Below are 23,210 nucleotides of genomic sequence, written 5' to 3'. Positions count from 1 at the left end.
TTTTTCGGAAACCAAGATAACAGCTATTATTAGAGGCACAGTGGTAAAACGCCTCTCCCCAGCCCAAACCCAAGTTGTAGGGCCTGTGGCTCTGCCTGTCACCTTCCCTGGGAGGATACTGCCCTGGCTGAGGCTCTCCTAAGACTTCAGATCTAAAGAAATGTGGGGGGCGGGGAAGGGAGCATCCCCAGTATCACCAGCCCTGGCACCAGCCCTGGCACCTACTTCTCCCTCAGGGAGGTTTGCCAGAGAAAACCAGGGCAACCAGTTAAATTCCAATTTCAGATAAACAAGGAATAACTTTTTAGTATAAGTATGTCCCATGCAATATTTGAAACATACTTATACTATAAATATGTATGGAATATACTTACTAATAAAAAATTATTTGTTGTAGCAGCCAAAAAAAAAAAAAAAAGGCTGCACTTGTTGATACTACTTAGGTAAAAAAAAAAAAGAAGACAATTCACAGGAGTCCTGCCAGTGCAATGGTTAAGGGCTTGGCTGCTAGCTAAAAGGTCTTGGGTTTGAACCCAGCAGCTGTTCTTCGGGAGAAAAGACCTGGCAATCTGCTCCTATAAAGAATACAGTCTTGGAAACCCTATGGGCACTTCTACTTTGTCATATAGGGTCACTATGAGTTGGAATCGACTTGATGGCACTCAACAACAAATACTTCGTGGGATTAGTTTTTTCAGTTCAAAGGTTTGGGGTCATGGCTTCGTGGGCCTAATGTTGTTTTTAAGAGTTTCTGTTCAACCTCCTAATTCAATGAGTAGCACTTGGGGTTTTAAAAGATTGCAAGCAGCCACCCAAGATACAATAACTGGTTTCCATTCGCCTGGAATAGCAGAGAAAGAAGGAGACTCAGGAATGGGAGAAGGAAATGGACTGCAGTTTTAATTGCCTCCATGAACTACTGCCTCCTCTGCCAAGAGACCAGAAGACATGGATGGTGCCCAGCAACCAGTACTGAACGTTTTGAGCAAGGATCCAACAGATGAGTCCTGAACAAAAGAGGAAAAGCATGGAACAGAACTTCAAACTCATATGGAAACCAGACTTACTGGATCCATTGAGACTGTGGACACCCCTGAATGTATTGCCTGGAAATAATCTTTAAACCTTGAACCAAAACTATTCCATGAACCCATCACTAAAGTAAACAACAGTTTAGCTCAATTAATTCAGAATGTTGCCTTGAGCATTCTGCTTTTATAAAGGGTTATCTATCTAAGTGCAAACTGCCAACAGTTAATCTAATGCACAGATGAGAATTTTAAAGGGCAGAGAGTCTAAATTAATGGTGATGAAACAATATGGGTAGAGATGGAAAGGTGACAAAATGTGAAGTATATAACCAATGTCACTGAACTGTTCATATAGAAATTGCAAACAGATGTATGTTTGGTTTTGTATATTGCCACCAAAAATAAACTTAAAAAAATTATCTGGTGTTTTGTCAAATTCAAATTTAATTCCGCATCCTTGTTTTTTGCTGTTTTTATTTTTTAACCAAATCTGGCAGCCTTACCCTCAGGCCAAGTCTTGGGTACACAGTTGGTGCCCAACTGATGTCTAAATTACTTTTTATTGGTCAGGTATCCCAGATTTAGACCAATGTTTCTCAAAAAGGGGGTCCCTGAGCTATCTACATTAGAATCCTCGAGGAGGTCCATTAAAATACAGATTCCTGGGCCCCAGCCACGATTCTATTCCAGGACTTCTAGAAGCCTGTCCAGGGATCTATATTTTTAGTAAACTTCCCCCAGAAGTCAATTGTACGAGAGGTTTGAGAAGCAGCTGGTCTAAACCCTACACATTGCCTTTCTAATATCTGCCGCTGTTGAGTTGATTTTGACTCATAGAGAGCCTATAGGACAGAATAAAACTGTCCCATAGGGTTTCCAAGGCTGTAATCTGTATGGAAGCAGACTGCCACATCTTTCTTCTGTGGTGCAGCTGATAGGTTCGAACCACCAACCTTTCGGTTAGCAGCCCAGCACTTAACTACTGCGCCACCAGGGCTCCTTCACCTTTCCAATCAAACCAAAAAAAACTCAAACCATTGCCATCAAGTCGATTTTGACTCATAGTGACCCTACAGGACACAGTAGAACTGCCCCACAGAGTTTCCAAAGAGCGCCTGGTAGATTCGAACTGCCAACCTTTTGGTTAGCAGCTGTAGCTCTTAACCACTAGGCCACCAGGGTTTCCAACTTTTCTAATACAACCCTGAGAAAAAGACACCAGCTGGCAGAACAGGGACCACCCTCCATCTCCTACCATGCCTGGGGTAAAATTCACTGACTATAAGAAGAGTAGTTTCTCCAAACGTAAAATAAACAAACGTGTGTTTTCAGTCTGTAGACACTCCAGGTAAAGTTGAGGCTGAAGAAATGTGTAGGATCCAAGGTGTTGCAAGTTGTCAGGGTTCTACCCACTACAGGAGAGGTGCGCCATTACCTGGTACCCACCTACAGCCTTGCTTCTTGCAGCACAGTCCCCTTGGGAGTTGAGGTCATCAGAGTTTCGGAATAGGCCTGAATGGCCTCCTTATCCTTTGAGCCCTTTTTACTACTACTCCAAAATAAATAGCATTTCTCCTAGAAGATAACCAAGCTAATTTATAGTTGACGTTTTTACGCGGTTCTTCAATTTTCAAAGAGCAAAGGGAAGACCGGCAGGGCGTGGAATTTCAGAGTCCAGTGACTGATAGTGATTGGAGTCAGCTGAGATTTGGGGGTTTGCTACCCATCACCACCACACACGGAAATAAAGGTGCCTTCGGAAAACATGCTCCGAGAGATGGTCTAGTCAAGCTTAAAAGGGTCTGTCTGCCTGTAAAGGTAGGCTGTAGACAGGAGGTGAGGTGGGGAGCTGGACTATGCTGGGCGGGCGACAGGACGTGAGGTGGGGAGCTGGACTGTGCTGGGCGGGCTGGGCACTGAGCAGGTGGTGTTTTACATCGACCAGAAACAGAGATTTCTCTCTTAAAATATTTTTGATTTTTTTTTTTTTTTTAAGAATGGCTTGACTGGAAGAGAAATGAAAATATATGATGGAATTTATACGTGTGTGATTGTTTTTTCTTTTTAAATCAGGACAAATTAAAAAAAAAAAAAACCCCACCAAGGGTTAACCCTATTAAGCCAAAGAACCTAGTGGGATAAATTTCCGTCATTTGGCCTCAGTGAAACTTGCAGGAAGGGGAGTGTCAACCACATTGTCAGTGGAAATAATAGTGTTCTGACTGGATTCAGGGTGGGACACTGATTTGGGGATGAGGCAGGGGAAGAGGACCCAAGCCAGGGTTCTCAGATTGTTTCCCCATGCTCCTTCCCTCCCCCGCCGAGGCTTTCTCTTGCTCTTGATAGAAGATTAAGAAAGAGACAGAGGCGGCCAGAGGACAAGGCTGTCTTGCCTCCCCCTATTCTGGCCCAGCCCCTGGACAGCCAGTCCCCAGAGGGCCCCTGTGGGTAGATGTGTGCATCTTCACCAGCGGAAACCCATGTTGATGCTATGCTCAGGGAGGCCCTTCCCTTCTGCCCTCCCACAGAATCCAGCCAAGAACTACAGGGAGCTCCCTCATGCCCACCAGCTCCACCCAGCTCTGTCCTGGCTCTCACTGGGGCAGCAGCAGAAGTGAGGTGTCCAGCCAGGTGGGTGGGCTGAACCTTCACGGAGCGGTGTGGGGGGAGGGGGCTCAAACACTAGAGCCAGCAACGTGACCAGAGCTATGGCTGGTGGGGCCCTGGCAACCTCACCTATTGGAAACTTCTCCCCCCAAAGAATGGGGGAATAAGAAGGGAAGTCTAGTTCAGGTTCTAGAAGTAGAGGTTAAAAGTCTAGAAAGGTTTGTTATTGCCCCAGCAAGCAAGCAAGCAAGCGAGTAAGCTTCTCCAAGAAAGAGCAAAAAGAGAAGAGGCTGGTCTGGCAAAGCTAAGCAAGAAAGAAGGTTTGAAGTTGGCCTGAAAACAAGCAGAGACCTGGCCAGCACTAAGGGCACCCCGGAAGACATCGCCTGCTGCTCCAGGGCATGCCGGTGGGGCCCTGCAATCACTTTCTGGTTCTTGCATTCGAAATCACCCTTCCCTGACTCCTGCCCCTGAGTGGCCATCCCCTGCCTAGTATGGTAGCCCCTGATCACAGCCTTTGTCATCGTGTGACTACAGTCATTTGCTTAAAGATCTATCTGCCCACTGGTCTCCAGACTTCATGTTCTAGTTACTTCTGTATCCCCAAAATTTTGCACAGTGCCTCACAAAAAATAAGCTGCCTGGTGAGCATTTGTCAGTGAATACCATGCATGAATGACCGCAAATCAAGAAGGGGGATTCGTTGTCTGCCCCTCTTGTTCCTGTCTCTGAGGGTTGGATGTCCTCCGGATCCATCGTCAGAGTTCTTCTCAAGCTACACCCCTCCCAACCCTGGACCTATTCTACACACAGCAGTCTAATCAGCCACTCTTCTCCTGAAAAACTTCTAGTCACTCCTAGAACCAATTTCAAGCTCCTCACCCTGCATTACAGGACCTGGGGGGCCTTTCCCTCTCCCCTCTCAGACACCACCTCCTACCTCTCTCTCCCTTGTGCTCACTGCTCTCATGCCACTCTGGTTCTCTGTCTCATTCTCCAGTGTGCCACACCCACCCCTACCTCAGGGCCTTTGCACAGCCATACCCACTGCCTGGAGAACGCTTTTCCATGGCTTCTATCCTGAAGGTCTTCTTAGCAGTCACATCTAAGCTTAAACTTTACCTTTTCAGAGAAGCCTTTCCTGACACCCCTACTTGCCCCAATCCACTTGGCCACTGTGCTGTCCAGTACCATTGCTAAGGGTCCCATGTGGCTACTGAGCCCTTGGGACTGGGCTGGTCAGGACTGAGACACGTTGTAAGTGTAAAATACACACCAGATTTCAAAAACTTAATACCAAAATATGCAAAATGTCTCATTTATGCTTCTTATATTGATTCCATGTTGAAATGGCAATATTTTTGGATATATTGAATAAGATATGTGATTAGAATTGGGGCCCTAGTGGTGCACTGGTTAAGAGCTCAGCTGCTAACCAAAAGGTCAGCAATTCGAATCCACCAGCGGCTCCTTGGAAACGCTATGGGGCAGTTCTACTCTGTCCTAAAGGGTCGCTATGAGTCCGAATCGACTCGACGGCAAGGGGCTTGGTTTTTTACTTCGTTTAGTGTGGCTACCGGGAAACTCAAAATCACACACGTGGCTCAGGTTCTAGTTCTGTGGGCAGCCCCGCTCTAGCCCATCATTATCGGTGAACTAATTGTTTCCGTTTACTTGTTTTTCGTCTTGACTCCCCACTAGCATGCCCCTACCCCCAGCAGGGACTTGTTCACAGGGTCTGACATCCAGCAGATGCTGACTCCACGGACAAATGAGACAAGTACCAGGTGTCATTCCCCCAAACCTGCCTGCAGCCCCTCCAAGCGAGAGTCCCCAGGCCACCCAGAACAGGCAGAGAAGAGGCCATGCAAGATGCCAGAGAAGGCTTCCCGCCCCAAGCAGAGGCCGAGGGGCCGGAGCGCCCGGGGCTCTGCCGGCAGCCCCAGGGGGCTCCAGGCTGAGGGCGCCAAGCGCAGGAAGGCAGAGAAAGAAGGGGCGGCTGGGAGATCGAGTCCAGGCCCCCCCCCCAGCAGGCAAGCTAAGGCGCCGGCCCAGGCCGCGCTCCAGCACCACCTACCTGGCTCCGGATCAGGTGGACGACCGGGATGAGCAGCAGGGCGCAGCCCAGGGCGAGGAGCACGTACTGGGCGTAGTGCAGCACTGCAGGCAGCAGCACCAGCTGCGTGTAGAAGGTTTGCAGGGCCTGGCCCTCCATCGTGCCGCTCTGGGGAGGTGGGATGGCCGACAGGTGGACTGGGGCCACGGGCTGGGGGCCACCCCTCCACCGGCCTCGGCCCCGCCCTCAGACCTTCCCCATCTCAAGTTCACGGGCAAAGCTGATGCTGGAGCCTGCCCGAGCCACCTTTGCCTCCAGGACAACCTGAGAGACTACATTTCCCAGATGCCCTTGCAGTGGGGTAGGGCCATGTGATCGCGCTCTGGCCAATGGGGTTTTAGCAGTGACACGTAAGCCCTCCAAGCCTGGCCCATGAAACCTTCCATTTGAGTGCAGATTGCGGGGCAGGGAGGGAGGGAACCTGAGGACCTCGGGGGTGGGGTCACAAGATGAGAAGGGCTTTGTGATGGGCGGGGCCTGCACCTCCCTGAATGACTGCATGGAGCAGAGCTCCGCCTCCCCACCAACCTACATCAGACTGTGATGCAAGCAGTAAGTAAATCTGAGATTTGGAAAGTCTAACCCTTTTCTCACCCCGACTTAAAAGGAGCTAGGCCAGGACGAAAACCCGAAAAGCTGGTAGAGAAGAAAGTTCAGACGAAAAGCTGACACCCTGAAAGCCAGCTCTCCTTCTCTCAGCAGAAGTGGTCACTGGCATTGACAAAACTACCTTATGCCCTGGGCCAGGGACTTCACCTTTTCATACATTCATGCAGCTCCTGTCTGCCCCAAACCGAGTGATCTTTTCAACTCAGTGAAACAACGGACAAAGTGCCGGGACAGTGTGAGTGCCGGGACAGTGTGAAAAGTTTCTAATATATTGCTCGATGTCACATTCCTGTCCGGCCTCATAATCCCCACTGGCTCCTCCACAGGTACCCAACACCTGCCCAAAGGTACCTGGTGAAGCAAGTGGGGAACGCCTTACCTCTCCAAACCAAAGCAGGGGCAGGACCACAGGACTGATGCTCCCCGTTTGTCTGGAAATAAGCAAGACAACAGACACTGAAGGTGAGAAGTCTCTTCACCATGTTCTAAGCCGGATAGCTTTGGATGTGTGCTTGTAATGGGGGTGGATTAACCAGTAAGCCAGGTACACACGGGCTTAATTGTATTTACTTAGTGATCTGTAGTGCACAATTTCACGTGGGTTTCACCGCATCTTTGTCTCCATCTCCTGGGTAAGCTCTGGGATCAGGCAGGGTTTGATTTTGCAGCTGCTTGATTGGTGAGGGCTTGGTAGGAGTCTCCCTTTGCAGGGAGCAATTCGACAGTGGGACAATATCTTTTTAAATCGAAGCTCACATCTTCTATATGGCAGAGACTGCCTACCTGCCTATATCCATTCTTCTCTTTTAGGAACAGAGCCCCGTTCTATGCAGGATGGCAATGCACCCAGTTAAAATACCATTTCTCAGCCTCCTTGCAGCAAGGGAAGGCTGTGCCATCAAGTTCTTAGTGACACATTTGCAGACATGTTCTGCAGGGCATCTGGGAAGGCTGCTTAACAGTGAGCTGGCACAGTGCGGAGGTGAAGTCATCGTTCTTGAGTCTGCTTAAAGGATGGCTCAGCTGTGCATTGGGAAATGGAACTCACTTGGGGGCCAAATCGCGCTATCACAATTCTCTCCAGAATCTCTCAAGCACACACTGACAGAAATGAGTTCACACAGCACCGCCTACAGGTGATAAAGGTTCAGAAGCGCCGTGGAAGGTGTCATTTACTTGGGCCTCTTTTCTCTGAAAGAGTTTGTAAGGACTGATGTAAATTAAATGCAAGCTTCAATGCAGCTCCCACTGTCTTTGCCTGGTGAGTAACACAGTACAAAAGTTCCTCTGAGGATCACAGTTCAACAGCTCCTGCTTCCAGATGGCTGTGCCTCTAGAGCTCTCCCACGCCATCCCTCATCACCCCAAGCCTGGGCCCTGGGAATGGCAATGCACGCCTGCTGTTGAGACCACCGCCCTTGAGACCACCAGAGGCCCACAGAGGCAAAAGTAGCAGCCCACAGACACCAGGTTCACAAACAGGCAGAATCCAGCCATCCATGTGAACTGCAGGCTTGCAAAGTGTTTATCAAGAATTTGAATTAGTGAGCAAGAGGCAGAATTAGTAGGGCCAAGATGGCAGAATAGTCAGATGCTTCCTGTGGTCCCTCTTACAACAAAGACCTGAAAAACAAGTGAATCAATTATATATGACAATCTAGGAGCCCTGAACATCAAAGACAAAGTTGAGGAGTCAGACCGTGTGGCAGGGGGAGGGAGAGACAGTTCAGAAGCAGCAAGGGTTTGCCAGGCCTGGCCTGGTCAGCACCCTGCAGGCTGGATCAGCTGGCGCGCACAGGCTGAGGCAAGCAGTAGCACTTGGGATGCGTTTTCCACATCAGGAGATACTGAGCAATGGAGAGTCTGCACAAGCCTCCGGAATCAAGGGAAAGTGGCGCTGGATCTGTGAAAGTTAAGTGTAAGGGTCTAACCTACCACTTGGGATCAAAATAATCCTTCCCCCTCTGGGAAGTACCTCTCTCCTCTTCACCCACACCCTCCCCACTCTGCTCTGGGCCTAGTCCAGATGCAGTAATTGCTGCACCCCCTGGGCTGGAAATGGACCCGTCAAATGCCCCAAGCCGTTCTCCTGGCTTTGGAGAGGGAACAAATTAACAAACAAATAATAAACAGGAAAAAATAATATGCCAGCTTCCCTAAGCCAGGATCTCAGGGCAGGCACAGCCCCCTTGCTTAAGCACAGGCATAAGGGGTCCATGGACTTTGAATACCTTTCACTCCTGCCTAGACCTGTGTGGGCCCATTTCAACAGTGTAGGCCCTCATTAGCATGGTACAGCAGGGTATATACCTGAAGCCTGTTTTCAACTGCAACAGCTAAGAGAGAGTGGCAGATGCATGACATCTGACACCACCCTGTCCATTACGCAGAGTCCTCACCTACCTACATCAGGGGCCTGAGGACTGGTGGCTCCACCCACTCCACCTAGCCACCCACGACAGGGGTCCAACAATAAGTGGTACCCCCAGTCCTTAAAGCCAAGAACATTGGGTGCCCAAAGTCCAGCTGCAAAATCCACCCACCTACATGCTCTAGGGAGCAGTGACATGCCTTCCACACAGGCACTCAGAAACAGCTGTCAGCCCCCTACCCTGCTCAGCACATAACCCCCTACTGTGCCTGCTCCAATCACCACTACGTAACCCTACCCATCTAGGACTTAGGTGAGAGCCTGCACCACATACTCGGTGACTGATGACCTGGATACTTGAGCTGAATCCACACAAGAAAAGTAAACAGACTCCTGGGCTCACATACCTAGTAGCAGCTCTAACCACCTGGTGACAGGTCGTGAGAGCTTCAAAGATGCCAATAATTAAAGTAGCTCACATGACCACCCTATTTAGGCATATTAAAACAAAACAAAACAAGAAGCTAGGACACAGTAAGCAAACATAAAATAATAAATATGATAACTTTGTTGATGGCTCAGTGACAATATTCAATATTAAATCACACAGAGAGGCAGGCCACGATGGCTTCAGCAAGCAACCAAAACAAAGAACCAGGAAACTTCCCAGAGGAAGATAAATTCTTGGAATTACCAGAAGTAGAATACAAAAGATTTAATATACAGAGCTCTTCAAGAGATCAGGCAAAATTCAGACCAAGCCAAGGAACACAGAGACAAAGCAATAGAGGACTTTAAGAAGGTTATACAAGGGCAAAATGACCAATTTAACAGGCTGCAAAAATCCATACAAAGACAGCAAATAGATATCCAAAAGATTAACAATAAAATTTCAGAATTAGACAACTCAAGAGAAAGTCATAGAACAGAATTGAGGGAATGGAAGTCAGAATTAGTGAGACTGAAGATAAAGCACTTGACACCAGTTTATTTGAGGAAAAATCAGATAAAAGATTTTTTTTAAATGAAGAAACTCTAAGAATTATGTGGGACTCTATCAAGAGGAATAACCTCTGAGCGATTGGAATACCAGAACGGGGGGATAACAGAAAATACAGAGAGTTGTTGAAGATTCGTTGACAGAAAACGTCCCTGATATTGTGAAAGACAAGAAGTTATCTATCCAAGAAGCTCATCAAACCCCACACAGGGTAGATCCCAAAAGAAAGTCACTAAGACATATTATAATCAAACTTGCCAAAACCAAAGATAAAGAGAATTTTAAGAGCAGCTAGGGATAAATGGAAAGTCATCTACAAAGAAGTCAATAAGACTAAGCTCTGACTACTCAACAGAGACCACACAGGCAAGAAGGCAATGGACGACATATGTAAAGCCTTGAGGGAAAAAAATTGCCGGCCAAGAATCACATATCCAGCAAAACTGTCTCTCAAATATGATGGTGAATTTAGGGCATTTCCAGATAAACGGAAGTTAAGGGAATTTGTAAAAACCAAACCAAAATTACAAGAAATACTAAAGGGAATCCTCCAGTTAGAGAATCAATAATATCAGATAACAACACAAGACTAGAACACCTAGGTATCAACCCAGATAGGGAAGTCACAAAAAATAAGTGAAACCTAAAACACTGAAAATAGGGAAACAGAGACATCACTATGTAAAAGATGACAACATTAAAACAAGAAGAAGGACTAAATAATGTAGTCATAGAACTTCTATGTGGAGAGGAAATCAAGGCGATATCAAAAAATAAAAGATTGGTTTAAACTTAGAAAAATAGAGGTAAATTTTAAGGTAACCACAAAGGAAACTAACAATCCTACACATCAAAATAAAAAACAAGAAAAACATAAAGATTCAGCCAATACAAAAATCAACAACAATGAAAAAGATGAGAAGAAAATACATAAAGAAAAATGACTCAGCACAGAAAATTAAGTGGAACAAAGAAACTGTCAACAACACACACACAAAAATACATCAAAAGGACAGCACTAAACTCATATCTATCAATAATTACACTGAACGTAAATGGACTAAATGCACCAATAAGGAGACAGAGAGTGGCAGAATGGATTAAAAAAAACACGATCTCTCTATATGCTCCCTACAAGAGACACACCTTAGACTTAAAGACACAAACAAAAACTCAAAGGATGGAAAAAAATATATCAAGCAAACAACACTCCAAAAAGAGCAGGAGTGGCAATATTAATCTCTGACAAAATAGACTTTAAACAAAACCCACCACAAAGGATAAGGAAGAATACTATGTAAAGATTAAAGGGTCACTACGCCAGGAGGACATAACCATAATAAATATTTACGCACTCAATGACAGAGCTCCAAAATACATAAAACAAACTCTAACAGCATCGAAAAGAAAAATAAATAGTTCCACAATAATAGTAGGAGACTTTAACACACCACTTTCAGTAAAGGACAGAACTTCCAGAAAGAAGCTCAGTAAAGACACAGAAGATCTATATGCCACAATCAACCAGCTTGATCTCATAGACATATACAGAACACTTTACCCAAAAGCAGTCAAGAATACTTTCTTTTCCAATGCACATGGAACATTCTCCAGAATAGACCACATATTAGGCCTCAAAGCAAGCCTTAACAGAATCCAAAACATCGAAATATTACACAGCATCTTTTCTGACCATAAAGCCATAAAAGCAGAAATCAATAACAGAAAAAGTAAGGAAAAAAAAAATCAACTACATGGAAATTGAACAACACCTTGCTCAAAAACTACTGGGTTATAGAAGAAATCAAGCATGGAATAAAGAAATTCATGGAATCAAATGAAAATAAAAACACATGCTACCAGATCCTTTGGGACACAGCAAAATCAGTGCTCAGAGGTCAATTGATGGCAACAAATGCATACATACAAAATAAAAAAAGGGCCAAAATCAAAACATTAACCCTACAACTCAAACAGATAGAAAGAGAGCAGCAAAAGAAGGCCTTAGGCACCAGAAGAAAGGAAATTATAAAAATCAGAGCAAAAATAAATGAAATAGAGAACAGAAAAACAATTGAAAGAGTTAACAAGACCAAAAGCTGTTCTCTGAAAAGATCAGAATCGATAAGCCACTGGCCAAACTGACAAAAGAAAAACAGGAGAGGAAGCAAATAACCTGAATAAGAAATGAGATGGGTGATATCACAACAGTCCCAACTGAAATTAAAATAATCATAACAGAATACTATGAAAAATTGTACTGCAACAAATTTGAAAACCTAGAGGAAATGTACACATTTCTAGAAACATACCACCTACCTAAACTAATACAAACTGAGGTAGAAAAACTAAATAAACCTGTAACAAAAGAAGAGATTGAAGAAGTAATTTTAAAACTTCCGACAAAAAAAAAGTCCTGGCCCTAACGGCTTCACTGGAGAATTCTACCAAACTTTCAGAAAAGAGTTAACAGCAGTACTACTAAAGGTATTTCAGAACATAATGAAGGATGGAATACTCCGAAGCTCATTCTATGAAGCCAGCATAACCCTTATACCAAAATCAGGTAAAGACACCAAAAAAAAAAAAAAGAAAATTACAGACGAATATCCCTCATGAACACAGATGCAAAAATCTTCAACAAAATTCTAGCCAATAGAATTCAACAACACAACAACATATCAAAAAAATAAGTCATCATGACCAAGCAAGATTCATACCAGGTATCCAGGGATGGTTCAACATTAGAAAAACAATCAATGTAACTCATCACACAAATAAAACAAAAGATAAGAACCATATAATCTTATTGATTGATGCAGAAAAGGCATTTAACAAAGTCCAATACCCATCCATGATAAGAACTCTCAGCAAAACAGGAATAGAAGGGAAACTCCTCAACACAATAAAGGGCATTTATACAAAGCCAATAGCCAATATCGTCCTAAATGGAGAAAGTCTGAAAGCATTCCCCTTTAGAACAGAAACCGACAAGGATGCCATTTATCACCGCTCTTACTCAACATTGTGCTGAAGGTCCTAGCCAGAGCAATTGGGCTAGAAAAAAAATAAAGGGCATCCAAATCAATAAGGAAGAAGTAGAAGTATCTCTATGTATAGATGATATGATCTTATACACAGAAAACCCCAAAGAATCCACAAAAAAACTACTGGAACTAATAGAAGATGTCAGCCAAGTATCAAGTTACAAGATAAATATACAAAAATCAGTTGGATTCCTCTACACCAACAAAGAAACCTTCAAAGAGGAAATCACCAAATCAATACCATTTACAATAGCACCCAAGAAGATAAAATATTTAGGAATAAATGTAACTAGAGATGTAAAAGACAAAGAAAACTACAGGCACTACTCTAAGAAACCAAAAGAGACCTACAAATGTGGAAAAACATACCTTGCTCATGGATAGGAAGACTCAACACCGTGAAAATGTCAATTCTACCCAAAGCAATCTACAGATACAGTGCAATCCTGATCCAAATTCCAATGGCATTTTTTAATGAGATGGAGAAACAAATCACCAACTTCATATGGAAAGGGAAGAAACCCTTGATAAGTAAAAAATTGCCGAAGAAAAATAACAAAGTAGGAGGCCTCACACTACCTGATTTTAGAAACTATTATACTGCCACGGTTGCCAAAACTGCCTGGTACTGGTACAACAGATACACAGACCAATGAAACAGAATTGAGAATCCAGATGTAAATTTATCCACCTATGAGCAGCTGGCCTTTGACAAAGGCCCAAAGTCCATTAAATGAGAAAAAGGAAGTTTCTTTAACAAATGGTGCTGGCATAACTGGATATCTACATGCAAAAAAAATGAAACAAGACCCATACCTCATACCATGTACAAAAACTAACTCAAAATGGATCAAAGATCTAAATATAAAATCTAAAACTATAAAGATCATGGAAGAAAAAATAGGGACAACTTTAGGAGACATGACATAAACAGAATACAAACCATAACTAACAATGCAAAAACACCAGAAGAAAAACTAGATAACTGGGAGCTCCTAAAAATCAAACACTTATGCTCATCAAAAGACTTCACCAAAAGAGTAAAAAGACAACCTGCAGACTGGGGAAAATTTTTTGGCTACAATATATTTGATCAGGATCTAATCCCTAAAATTCACAAGGTACTGTAAAACTGCAATGACAAAAAGACAACCCAATTAAAAAATGGGCAAAGGATATGAACAGACACTTCAACAAAGAAGACATTCAGGTGGCTAACAGATACACGAGGAAATGGCCACTATCAGTAGCCATTAGAGAAATGCAAATCAAAACTATAATGAGATACCATCTCAGCCCAAAAAGGCTAGCACTAATCCAAAAAACACAAAATAATAAATGTTGCAGAGGTTGTGGAAAGACTGGAACACTTATTCACTGCTGGTGGGAATGTAAAATGGTACAACCACTTTGGAAATCGATTTGGCGCTTCCTTAAAAAGCTAGAAATAGAAGTACCATGTGATCCAGCAATCCCACTCCTTGGAATATATCCTAGAGAAATAAGCCATCACAGGCATAGATATATGCATACCCATGTTCATTGCAGCACTGTTCACAATAGCACAAAGATGGCAAATTAGATGCCCATCAGCAGATAAATGGATAAACAAATTATGGTATGTTCACACAATGGAATGCCATGCAATGATAAAGAACAATGATGAATTCCCAAAACATCTCACAACATGGATGAATCTGGAAGCCATTATGCTGAGTGAAATTAGCCAGTTACAGAAGGACAAATATTGTATGAGACCACTATTATAAGAACTCAAGAAAAGGTTTGAACACAGAAGAAAGCATTCTTTGATGGTTACAAAGGTGGGGAGAGAGGATGAAGGGAATTCACTAACTAGATAGTAGGTAAGAATTATCTTAGGTGAAGGGAAGGACAACACACAATACAGGGGAAGTCAGCACAACTGTACTAAACCAAAAGCTAAGAAGTTTCCTGAATACAACCAAACACTTCAAGGGACAGAGTAGCAGAGCCTGGGGCCTGGGGACCATGGTTTCAGGGGACATCTAAGTCAATTGGCATAACAAAGTTTATTAAGAAAATGTTCTGCATCCCACTTTGGTGAGTGGTGTCTGGGGTCTTAAAGGATTGCAAGCGGCCATCTAAGATACATCAATTAGTCCCAACCCACCTGGAGCAAAGGAAAATGAAGAACACCAAAGACACAGGAAAATATTAGCCCAAAAGACAAAAGGTCCACATAAATCAGACTCTGTCACCCTGAGACCAGAAGAACTAGATGGTGTCCAGCTACCACCAATGACCGCCCTGACAGGGAACACAACAGAGTCCCTGACGGAGCAGAAGAAAAGTGGGGTGCAGAACTCAAATTCTAGTAAAAAGACCAAACTTAATGGTCTGACTGAGACTAGAGGAACCCCAGAAGACATGGCCCCCGGACTTTCTGTTAACCCAGAATTAAAACCATTCAGACAAAGATTAAAATGGGCTATATAAAACATAAAATAATACTCATGAGGAGTGTGCCTCTTAGTTCAAGTAGATAAAAAACTAAATGGGCAGCTCCTGTCCGGAGGCGGGATAAGAAGGCAGAAAGGAACAGGAGCTGGTTGGATGGACACGGGAAATACAGGGTGGAGAGGAGGAGTGTGCTGTCACTTTATAGGGATTGCAGCTAGTGTCCCATAACAATGTGTGTATACATTTTGTGTGACAAACTGACTTGAGCTGTGAACTTTCACCTAAAGCACAACAACAACAACAACAAAAAAGATACCACACAGCTAGTGAGTGGTGGCAGAGTTGGGGTTCAGAATGAAGTCTGTCTGATTATAAAACCCTACACTGGACTAACGGATTATAATTCACATAAGGGCTAAACAAAAAAAAAATTGAATTAGTGAGTTTATATAAACGGGAAGAACAACTCAGAAGGAGGGTGAGAATGGTTGGACAGCTGGAAGAATGTAATCAATGTCACTGAATTGTATGCGTAGGAACTGTTGAATTGGTGTATATTTTGCTGTTTATATTCTCAACAACAAAATAAATAATTTTTTTTTTTTAATTTGAGTAGGCACCCCACAGAGAAGCAGGGGGACAGCTCATGTGAGCATCCAGGCTCCCAGCTCCTTTTGATAAACGCAGAGCACATGGCTACTCTGGGATGGTATTCCCACATGGCCACAGCTGGCAGATGCTGGGGAGGGTCAGCACCGTTGGCCTCATCCCCCAGCCCACCTGGTTCCCTTTCCTAAGTTACGTGACTTGCCCAGGTGGCATCTGAGTTGGCAGACCAGGTGCCAAGTGACCATGGGCACCAGAGTGAGAGCCTGGGCTGCAAACCCCTAGTCCCGCCTGGCGCCCTTCACTGCTCACTGATCCCTACTCCCTGGAACAGCCTCAAATGTAAAACAAAAGGCTCCGGTGGGAGGGGGGGAAAGAAGTTTGCAGTTCTCATCCCAGCCATTCTCTGACAAAAGCCGTATTCTTTCCAGCTGAGAGGCGTTATACAAAGCTGGGTAGACGCTCACATTCCTGCAGCCTGGGCATCTGTCTAGGGGAAGTGTTGTTTTTTTTAATGATAGTATTTCAAATATGCTAACGAGTACAGATACTGACAACAAAGCAGTGTACCTCCACCTGCTCTATCAAAATACGATGCTATAACAAGTACTGGAGAAGATGTGGAGATGCTGGAACCCTCGTGCATTGCTGGTGGGAATGCGAAACGGTGCGTGCACTGTGGAAGACAGTCTGGAAGTTCCTCAAAAAGTTAAATGTGGAGTTACCACATGACCCGAAATTCCACTCCTAGGTACATACCCAAGAGAAATAAAAACAGATACTCAAACAAAAAGTTGTAGATGAATGTTCATGGCAGCACTATTCGCAATAGCCAAAAGGTGCAAACACCCCAAATGTCCATCGACTGATGAATGGATAGACAAAGTGTGGTCTGTCCGTACAAGGGAATATAATTCAGCCATGAAAAGGAATGAAGTCCTGATACATGCCACAACGTGGATGAACGCTGAAAATAAATGAAAGAAAATAAAGGGAGCTCATCACAAAAGGACACCTATTATAGGATTTCATTTATTAAAAATGTTCGGAATAGGAAAATCCAGAGAGACAGGAAGTAGATAAGTGGTTGCCAGGTGCTGGGGGCAGAGAGAATGAGGAGTGGCTGCTGACTGGCACAGAGTTTCTGTTGGGGGTGATGAGAATGTTCTGGAACTAGAGACTGGTGCTGGTGGTACAACATAGTCAATGTACTGAAAAACACTGAATTTTATAGTATATTAATTATATCTCAATGAAGCTCGGTTTTTTTTATGATTTTTGTTGTTCTTTAAGTGAAAGTTCACAAATCAAGTCAGTCTCTCACACAAAAACCCATATACACCTTGCTACACACTCCCAATTACCCTCCCCTTAATGAGACAGCCTGCTCTCTCCCTCCACTCTCTTTTCGCCAGCTTCTAACCCCCTCCACCCTCCCATCTCCCCTCCAGGCAGGAGATGCCAACCTAGTCTCAAGTGTCCATCTGATCCAAGAAGCTCACTCCTCACCAGCATCCCTCTCCAACCCATTGTCTAGTCCAATCCAGGTCTGAAGAGTTGGCTTCGGGAATGGTTCCTGTCCTGGGCCAACAGAAGGTCTGGGGGCCATGACCACCAGGGTCCTTCTAGTCTCAGTCAGACCATTAAGTCTGGTCTTACGAGAATTTGGGGTCTGCATCCCACTGATCTCCTGCTCCCTCAGGGGTTCTCTGTTGTGTTCCCTGCAGGGCAGTCATTGGTTGTAGCCAGGCACCATCTAGTTCTCCTGGTCTCAGGATGGTTCATGTGGCCCTTTCTGTCTCTTGGGCCTTGTGTCTAAGCTGTTTTTTTTTTAATGTTTTAATTAGTGCTTTAAAAATTACTCTTGTTAAGTGAAAAGCCACACTTAAGGATGCTGTTTGGTAAGATTCCATTTTCAAACACTTGGTTTGGTCAGACTTTAATTTTTGCCGCTCTGTTGAGTGGGGGACAGTTTGGGTTGAAGATTTTGGCTAGTTCTACGGAAATGTCAAGAGAGAAAAGGGGGTTCTGGGGCAGGGCCCTGAGGTAAGACACCCACTGGGGGAGCTGGGCAGGGTCCGGATTCACATCCACCTGACGGTATCCCCCATACGCTCATTCTTGGGGATCACGGAGTCTTGACTGTGAGAAGTCGCGAGTCCCTGAACTCTAAATGAGCACCACAGCCCCAGCTCCAAGATGCCACTCACCCGATGCCCTTGACGGCCTTGATGTAGAGGCTCAGCTGCAGCTTCACGGAGCAGTTCATGGGGATCCCAGTGACCTGTGGCAAAAGACGGATGCAGTAAGGGATCTGGCCTTAGAGGTTCCCGCCATTCCCTAAGTGGTAAGAGCACTCCCTGTGCCTAGACTGTGCAAACAATGTGGATGGTGCTGGACACCTGCTTTCCTTCAGGTGGTCTGGAATTTGAGTACATGCCAGGCAGAAGGTGCCTATGTGACCAGCCCCAATAAATTCCTGGGTGCTGAGCCTCTAATGGGCTTCCCTGGTAGACAACATCTCACAAGTGTTATCATGTTCGTTGCTGGGGGACTTAAGGGTCTCCTGTGTGACTCCATGGACAGAGGACCCTGGAATCTTGCACCTCGTTTCCTCTGGACTTCCCATATGGCTTTTCCCTTTGCTGACTGTGCTTTGCGGCCTTTCTCTGTAATGAATCACAGCTGTGAGTATGACTCTATGCTGAGTCCTGGTGATTCATTGAGCCTGGGGGTGGCTCTTGGGGACTTCGACTCACACAGTAAGCAGTCAGTAAATGCCAGCTAGTAGTATGATTCCCAACTGCACAGGACAGAGGCCTTGCCGTTGGACTCTTTGCCTGGTTTCCCTGCACCTTGCCCCATCTGCTTTTTCCCTTTGCTGACTTTGCTGGGTGTCCTTTCTCTGTAACAAATCACAGCTGTGAGTATGCCTCTACACTGAGTCCAGGGAGTTCTCCCAGCAAATTGTCAATCCTGGGGGTGCTCTTGGGGACCCTATACAACCTGCTGCCCCTCCCCATCTAAAGAGCAGCACTGCCTGTTCTGGGGTCTTGGGCCACTTCCTTCCCCAGAAAGTTTGCTTCAGTCTCTCCCTGGCTCATTCCTCTAGCTGTCCTCAGGCCCCGCTTGGTGGACACAGCCCCACCTGTTCCACACGCTGCAGAGAACCAACCAAAAAAACCTGTTGCTGTTGAGTCAATTCCAACTCATAGTGACCCTATAGGGCAGAGTAGAACTGTCCCTATAGGGTTTCCAAGGAGCAGCTGGAGGATTCGAACTCCTGACCTTTTGGTTTGCAGCTATAGCCCTTAACTACTGTGCCATGTGACTCACCAACCTGTTGCCATAGAGTCCATTCTGACTCACAGCAACCCTACAGGATAGAGTAGAACTGCCCCATAGGCTTTCCAAGGAGCAGCTGGTGGATTCGAACTGCCGACCTTTTGATTAACAGCCAAGCTCTTACCCACTGCACCACTAGGGCTCCCCTCTCCGTCACCCTCCCCAGCTTCAGGTGCAGAAAAGCAGCCACCACACAGAAGCCGCTTCCAGCAGGCATTCCATTCTCACAGGTAGTGCCTGCCAGGTAGCCACTTGCTCCATAAAATCATCCTCCCCAAGCGCCCACATCCACAATAGAAAAACACCCATTTCCTCTCCCTGCCTGCCTGGAGCTGGCCTGAGAGCAGAGACGCAGAGGCGCCTGCTGATGATGCAGCCGCTAAGCAGCTGTCTGCATCCCTCCAGCCTCCAAAACAGAACAGTCTCCCGGCACCCGGGGACCAGGGAAAACCCATGCACTGGCCTAAGTCTCCAGTAAGAGCAGGGAGGAGACTGTGTTCCTGGTGGAATTCTCCAGGAGCCAGCAGAAAGTAGGTAAAAGAAATTAACTCAAAGGACAGAAGGTGGAGTGCTGGGTGCCGGGGGAGGGGAGGTCTGATCAATGCTAAGAAAGTCTGGGAGGACAAAGAGAATGGTGTGGGACAGCGTCAGGCTTTGGAACAGAATTGCTGGGCAGCCCAAGAGAGTCCACTTGCCCAAAACAACCCCCTGCCGTTGAGTCGTTTCCAACTCATAGCAACCCTACAGGACAGAGCAGAACTGCCCCCATAGAGTTTCCAATGAGTGCCTGGTGGATTCGAACTGCCGACCTTTTGGCTAGCAGCCATAGCTCTTAACCACTACGCCACCAGGGTTTCCTGAGAGTCCACTTAGAGAACAGAAACCCACGGAATATCTGACCAATGGTAGAACCCATGGAGTCAGACTGTCTGTTTCTACAGACAGGGAACATAGGTGTAGAGAGAAGAGGGGACTGGCCCAGGTCTGACCCCCTTGGTCCCTGCATGGAGATAGAACTTCACACAGGACAAATTCCCTTGAACAGATTTATCTACAGGACGCACTGGGCGCCAACTGATCCCTGAAGATCTTTCTGGTATCTTGGCACGGCCAGAAGGCTGTCCCTGGGTAATTAACAAGAGACACGCCAGGCTGATATTGTAATTCCTAATTGATTTACTGCCTTGTTGCCCTTTTATAGAGCCAATTCCCTTATAAAGCAATAATAAAACCCTTGAACTATGGAGTCAGGCTAAAGTAGGCACACTTAAGGGCTCAATGTTCTAGAAGCTACAATGTCAAAGAGAACTGGGCTTCCCACCACCCAGCCCTGGACTGGCTCTGTGCCTGGAGGAGAGGAGGGATCAGTGTGGGATAATCAGAAACCCCCCCACTCAGCGCCTGCCCAGCTGCAGGCCAGCACTCACCGGGTGAATGTCCAGGAACAAGGAATGCTCTTGGTGGTTAGGGTGGAGGCCGAGCACTGCCTCAGCCAAGACTGGGTCCGCGTTGTAGAAGTGAGGATGGGAGAGAAACAGGGGTGCACCTGGAAGCAGAGGAGCAAGAGAGGACATCAGACGGGGAGAGGGCATCGGCATGTCCAGAGGGGAGGCCCAGACAGTGAAACAGGGCCACTGGCTACACCAACAGCAAACACCAACAACACCAGCAGCCAAAACGGGGTAAGCCCCTTCCTCCATTCAGTAAAAATTTGCCGAGCATCCACAAGTCACCAATGCTGGGGACATGGCCGGGGCCAGGTTGGTGTTGTAGGAACAGTGAGGCAAGAGTCACTGGTTCTGGGAGCAGGTCAAGAAGATGGACTCTAAAGGCCCAGCAGAGGCGGTTAGGGGCAGCGTTCCAGGTAGAAGGGACGGCAGAAGCAAAGGCCGGGACGTGGGAAAAAGCACGCTGCAGATGGAGCAGAAGGGGCAGAAAGGATGAATTACAGGGGCTGGGGGAGGAAAGGTAAGCAGAGGCTGGATCTGAATGGGAAGGTGCAGGTGGCATCTTGAGCACCATGCCCAGCAGCCCGACGACGCAGCAAAACGAGATGCTTAGGTGTGTGCACCTGCGGGCAGGAGGGAACTGGACACACCTGCCTGGCTCCTTCTCGCCCAGCAGCTGCATGCCAGCGTGTGGTCAGGAACTGACACCGGACCCTCTGAGTGAGAAATCTACCCGCAGAAATGTGAGGCTGAACCATCTCCATCATCCGGCCAAACAAAGCAAGGCCACATCACCCTTGAGTGCTCAGGAACAGAGAATGACTGGCCCGAGCGCTGAGTTAGTGAGGAAGAAAAAGCCTGTCTCCAAAATCCCCCGAGGATGCAGAATACACAAGCCCACGGAGATAGAGCTCAGACTGGTGGTTGTCGGGGGCCGGGGGAGAAGGGAGTTTGGGGAACGACTGCTCATGGGTATGAGGTCTCCTTTTGGGGTGAAGAGTATGATCTGGGATTAGGTAATGAAGACGGTTGCACAACTCTGTGAATGTACTAATGTCCCTTAATTGTTCACTGAAACGTCGTTCATTTTATGTTAGGTGAATTTCACTTCAATTAAAAAAAAAGAACTATTGCCCTGAGCTACTCTTTAAACTTTGAATCAAAACTAGCCCCTGAGGTCACCTTTTAGCTGAACAACAGATTGGCTCACAAAATAAAGAAGATCGCTCATTCATACTGTGCTCCTTTAAAAAAAAACAAAACAGGAAACCCTTGTGGCATAGTGATTAAAAGCTACGGCTGCTAATCAAAAGGTCGACAGTTCAAATCCACCAGGCGCTCCTTGGAAATTCTATGGGGGCAGTTCTGCTCTGTCGTATGACTCTCTGTGAGTTGGCGTCAACTCGACGGCAACAGGTTTGGTTTTTTTTTTATATGAGACCAAATGGTCAACAATTACTTTAAAACGAACACGAGAAATAGAGGGGCCGGAAAACTAGATTAATGGGAATGGAACAACCAGAATGGACATGATGAGAACGTTCACCCACTTGAAGAACGTAACCGATGTCGCTGGACAATTGGTATAGAAATTGTTGAATGGAAACCTAAATTGCTGTATAAACCTTCACCAAAAAATAAAGTATTATTAAAAGTAAAAAATGAACAAAAAACTCAAGAGGTCCCCTTCCGTTCCATCATGAGCCCCTCTTTGCTGCCAGCCAGGTGACAGACATTCACATTGACAGGCATCTGACAGCCTCAAGTGTCTGGATAGTTTTTCTGCTTTTCTTAGCCGAGCCAAGCATCGATTTGAAGGACAAGCTGGGATTTTATTGATATCTGTTTCTCTCAGCATCCTTTTATACCCATCACCCTACTGTTTCTCAAATATCATTTATTTCCTCTTCAATTGGACCTCTTCAAAGTGGCCACATCTGAATACCCCCTGTACTATTATATAAAGTTCTTCTTTAAATCAACTCCATTGCTTTACTTAAATAACTCTATTTTAAAATGGACCTTTATATCACTGGAGTCCCTGGGTGGTGAAAACGGTTAACATGCTCAGCTGCTAACCAAAAGGCTGGTGGTTCGAGTCCACCCAGAGGTACCTCAGAAGAAAGGCCTGGCAATCTCCTGAAAAATCAGCCACTGAAAACCCTACGGGGCACAGTTCTACTCACGAGTTGGAGTTCACGCAACAGCAACTGGTTGGTTGATTATATCACTACCATAAGTGCAAACACTCGCCACAATTAGGAAGTAACCACGTGAATAAATATAATGAAAAGCAAAGAGCATTTTAAATTCTAGGTAGATACTGTTACTATGGGCCTGTCCAAGGCTCTGGCCCTGAGACCTGCTCCTCTCTGTTCAAAAAGGGAGACTGCCAAGTGTTAGAAAGGCATTCTGGTCTTCTCAGCAACAGCGGAGACTTTCTCCCGGAGATTGTCTGTATGGAAAGAGGCAGGAAAGGGAAGTTCTCGCTCTGCGTAAGGCAATGTGCTTTAAAGCCACATCCTAGGTCCCTCTGAGGTCATCCTTGGCACGTTCTGGAGGCAACATCCCACATCCTGGAAAACCCC

At 45.7% G+C, this 23,210-nt stretch overlaps 1 protein-coding gene across 2 annotated transcripts in view; it reads right to left on the bottom strand.

The window, feature by feature from the left end:
- Positions 1-23,210, bottom strand: part of SCARB1 (scavenger receptor class B member 1) — an 82,734-nt gene that overhangs the window by 3,529 nt on the left and 55,995 nt on the right. The window contains exons 8-12 of one of the 2 annotated variants that reach the window (XM_049867012.1): positions 20,602-20,720; positions 18,040-18,113; positions 6,743-6,794; positions 5,716-5,862; positions 2,478-2,606 (exon numbers count right to left, since the gene is read on the bottom strand). In XM_049867012.1, coding sequence (XP_049722969.1) covers positions 2,478-2,606; positions 5,716-5,862; positions 6,743-6,794; positions 18,040-18,113; positions 20,602-20,720 — 521 coding nt within the window. The remainder of the gene's footprint in view (positions 1-2,477; positions 2,607-5,715; positions 5,863-6,742; positions 6,795-18,039; positions 18,114-20,601; positions 20,721-23,210) is intronic. The other variant, XM_049867014.1, reaches the window with a different exon arrangement.

The sequence above is a fragment of the Elephas maximus genome, chromosome 22 (genome assembly GCF_024166365.1).
Source record: "Elephas maximus indicus isolate mEleMax1 chromosome 22, mEleMax1 primary haplotype, whole genome shotgun sequence".
Taxonomy (NCBI): Eukaryota; Metazoa; Chordata; class Mammalia; order Proboscidea; family Elephantidae; genus Elephas; species Elephas maximus.
Note: the sequence above shows the minus strand (reverse complement) of the source record. Positions and strands in the feature narration are given on the sequence as shown.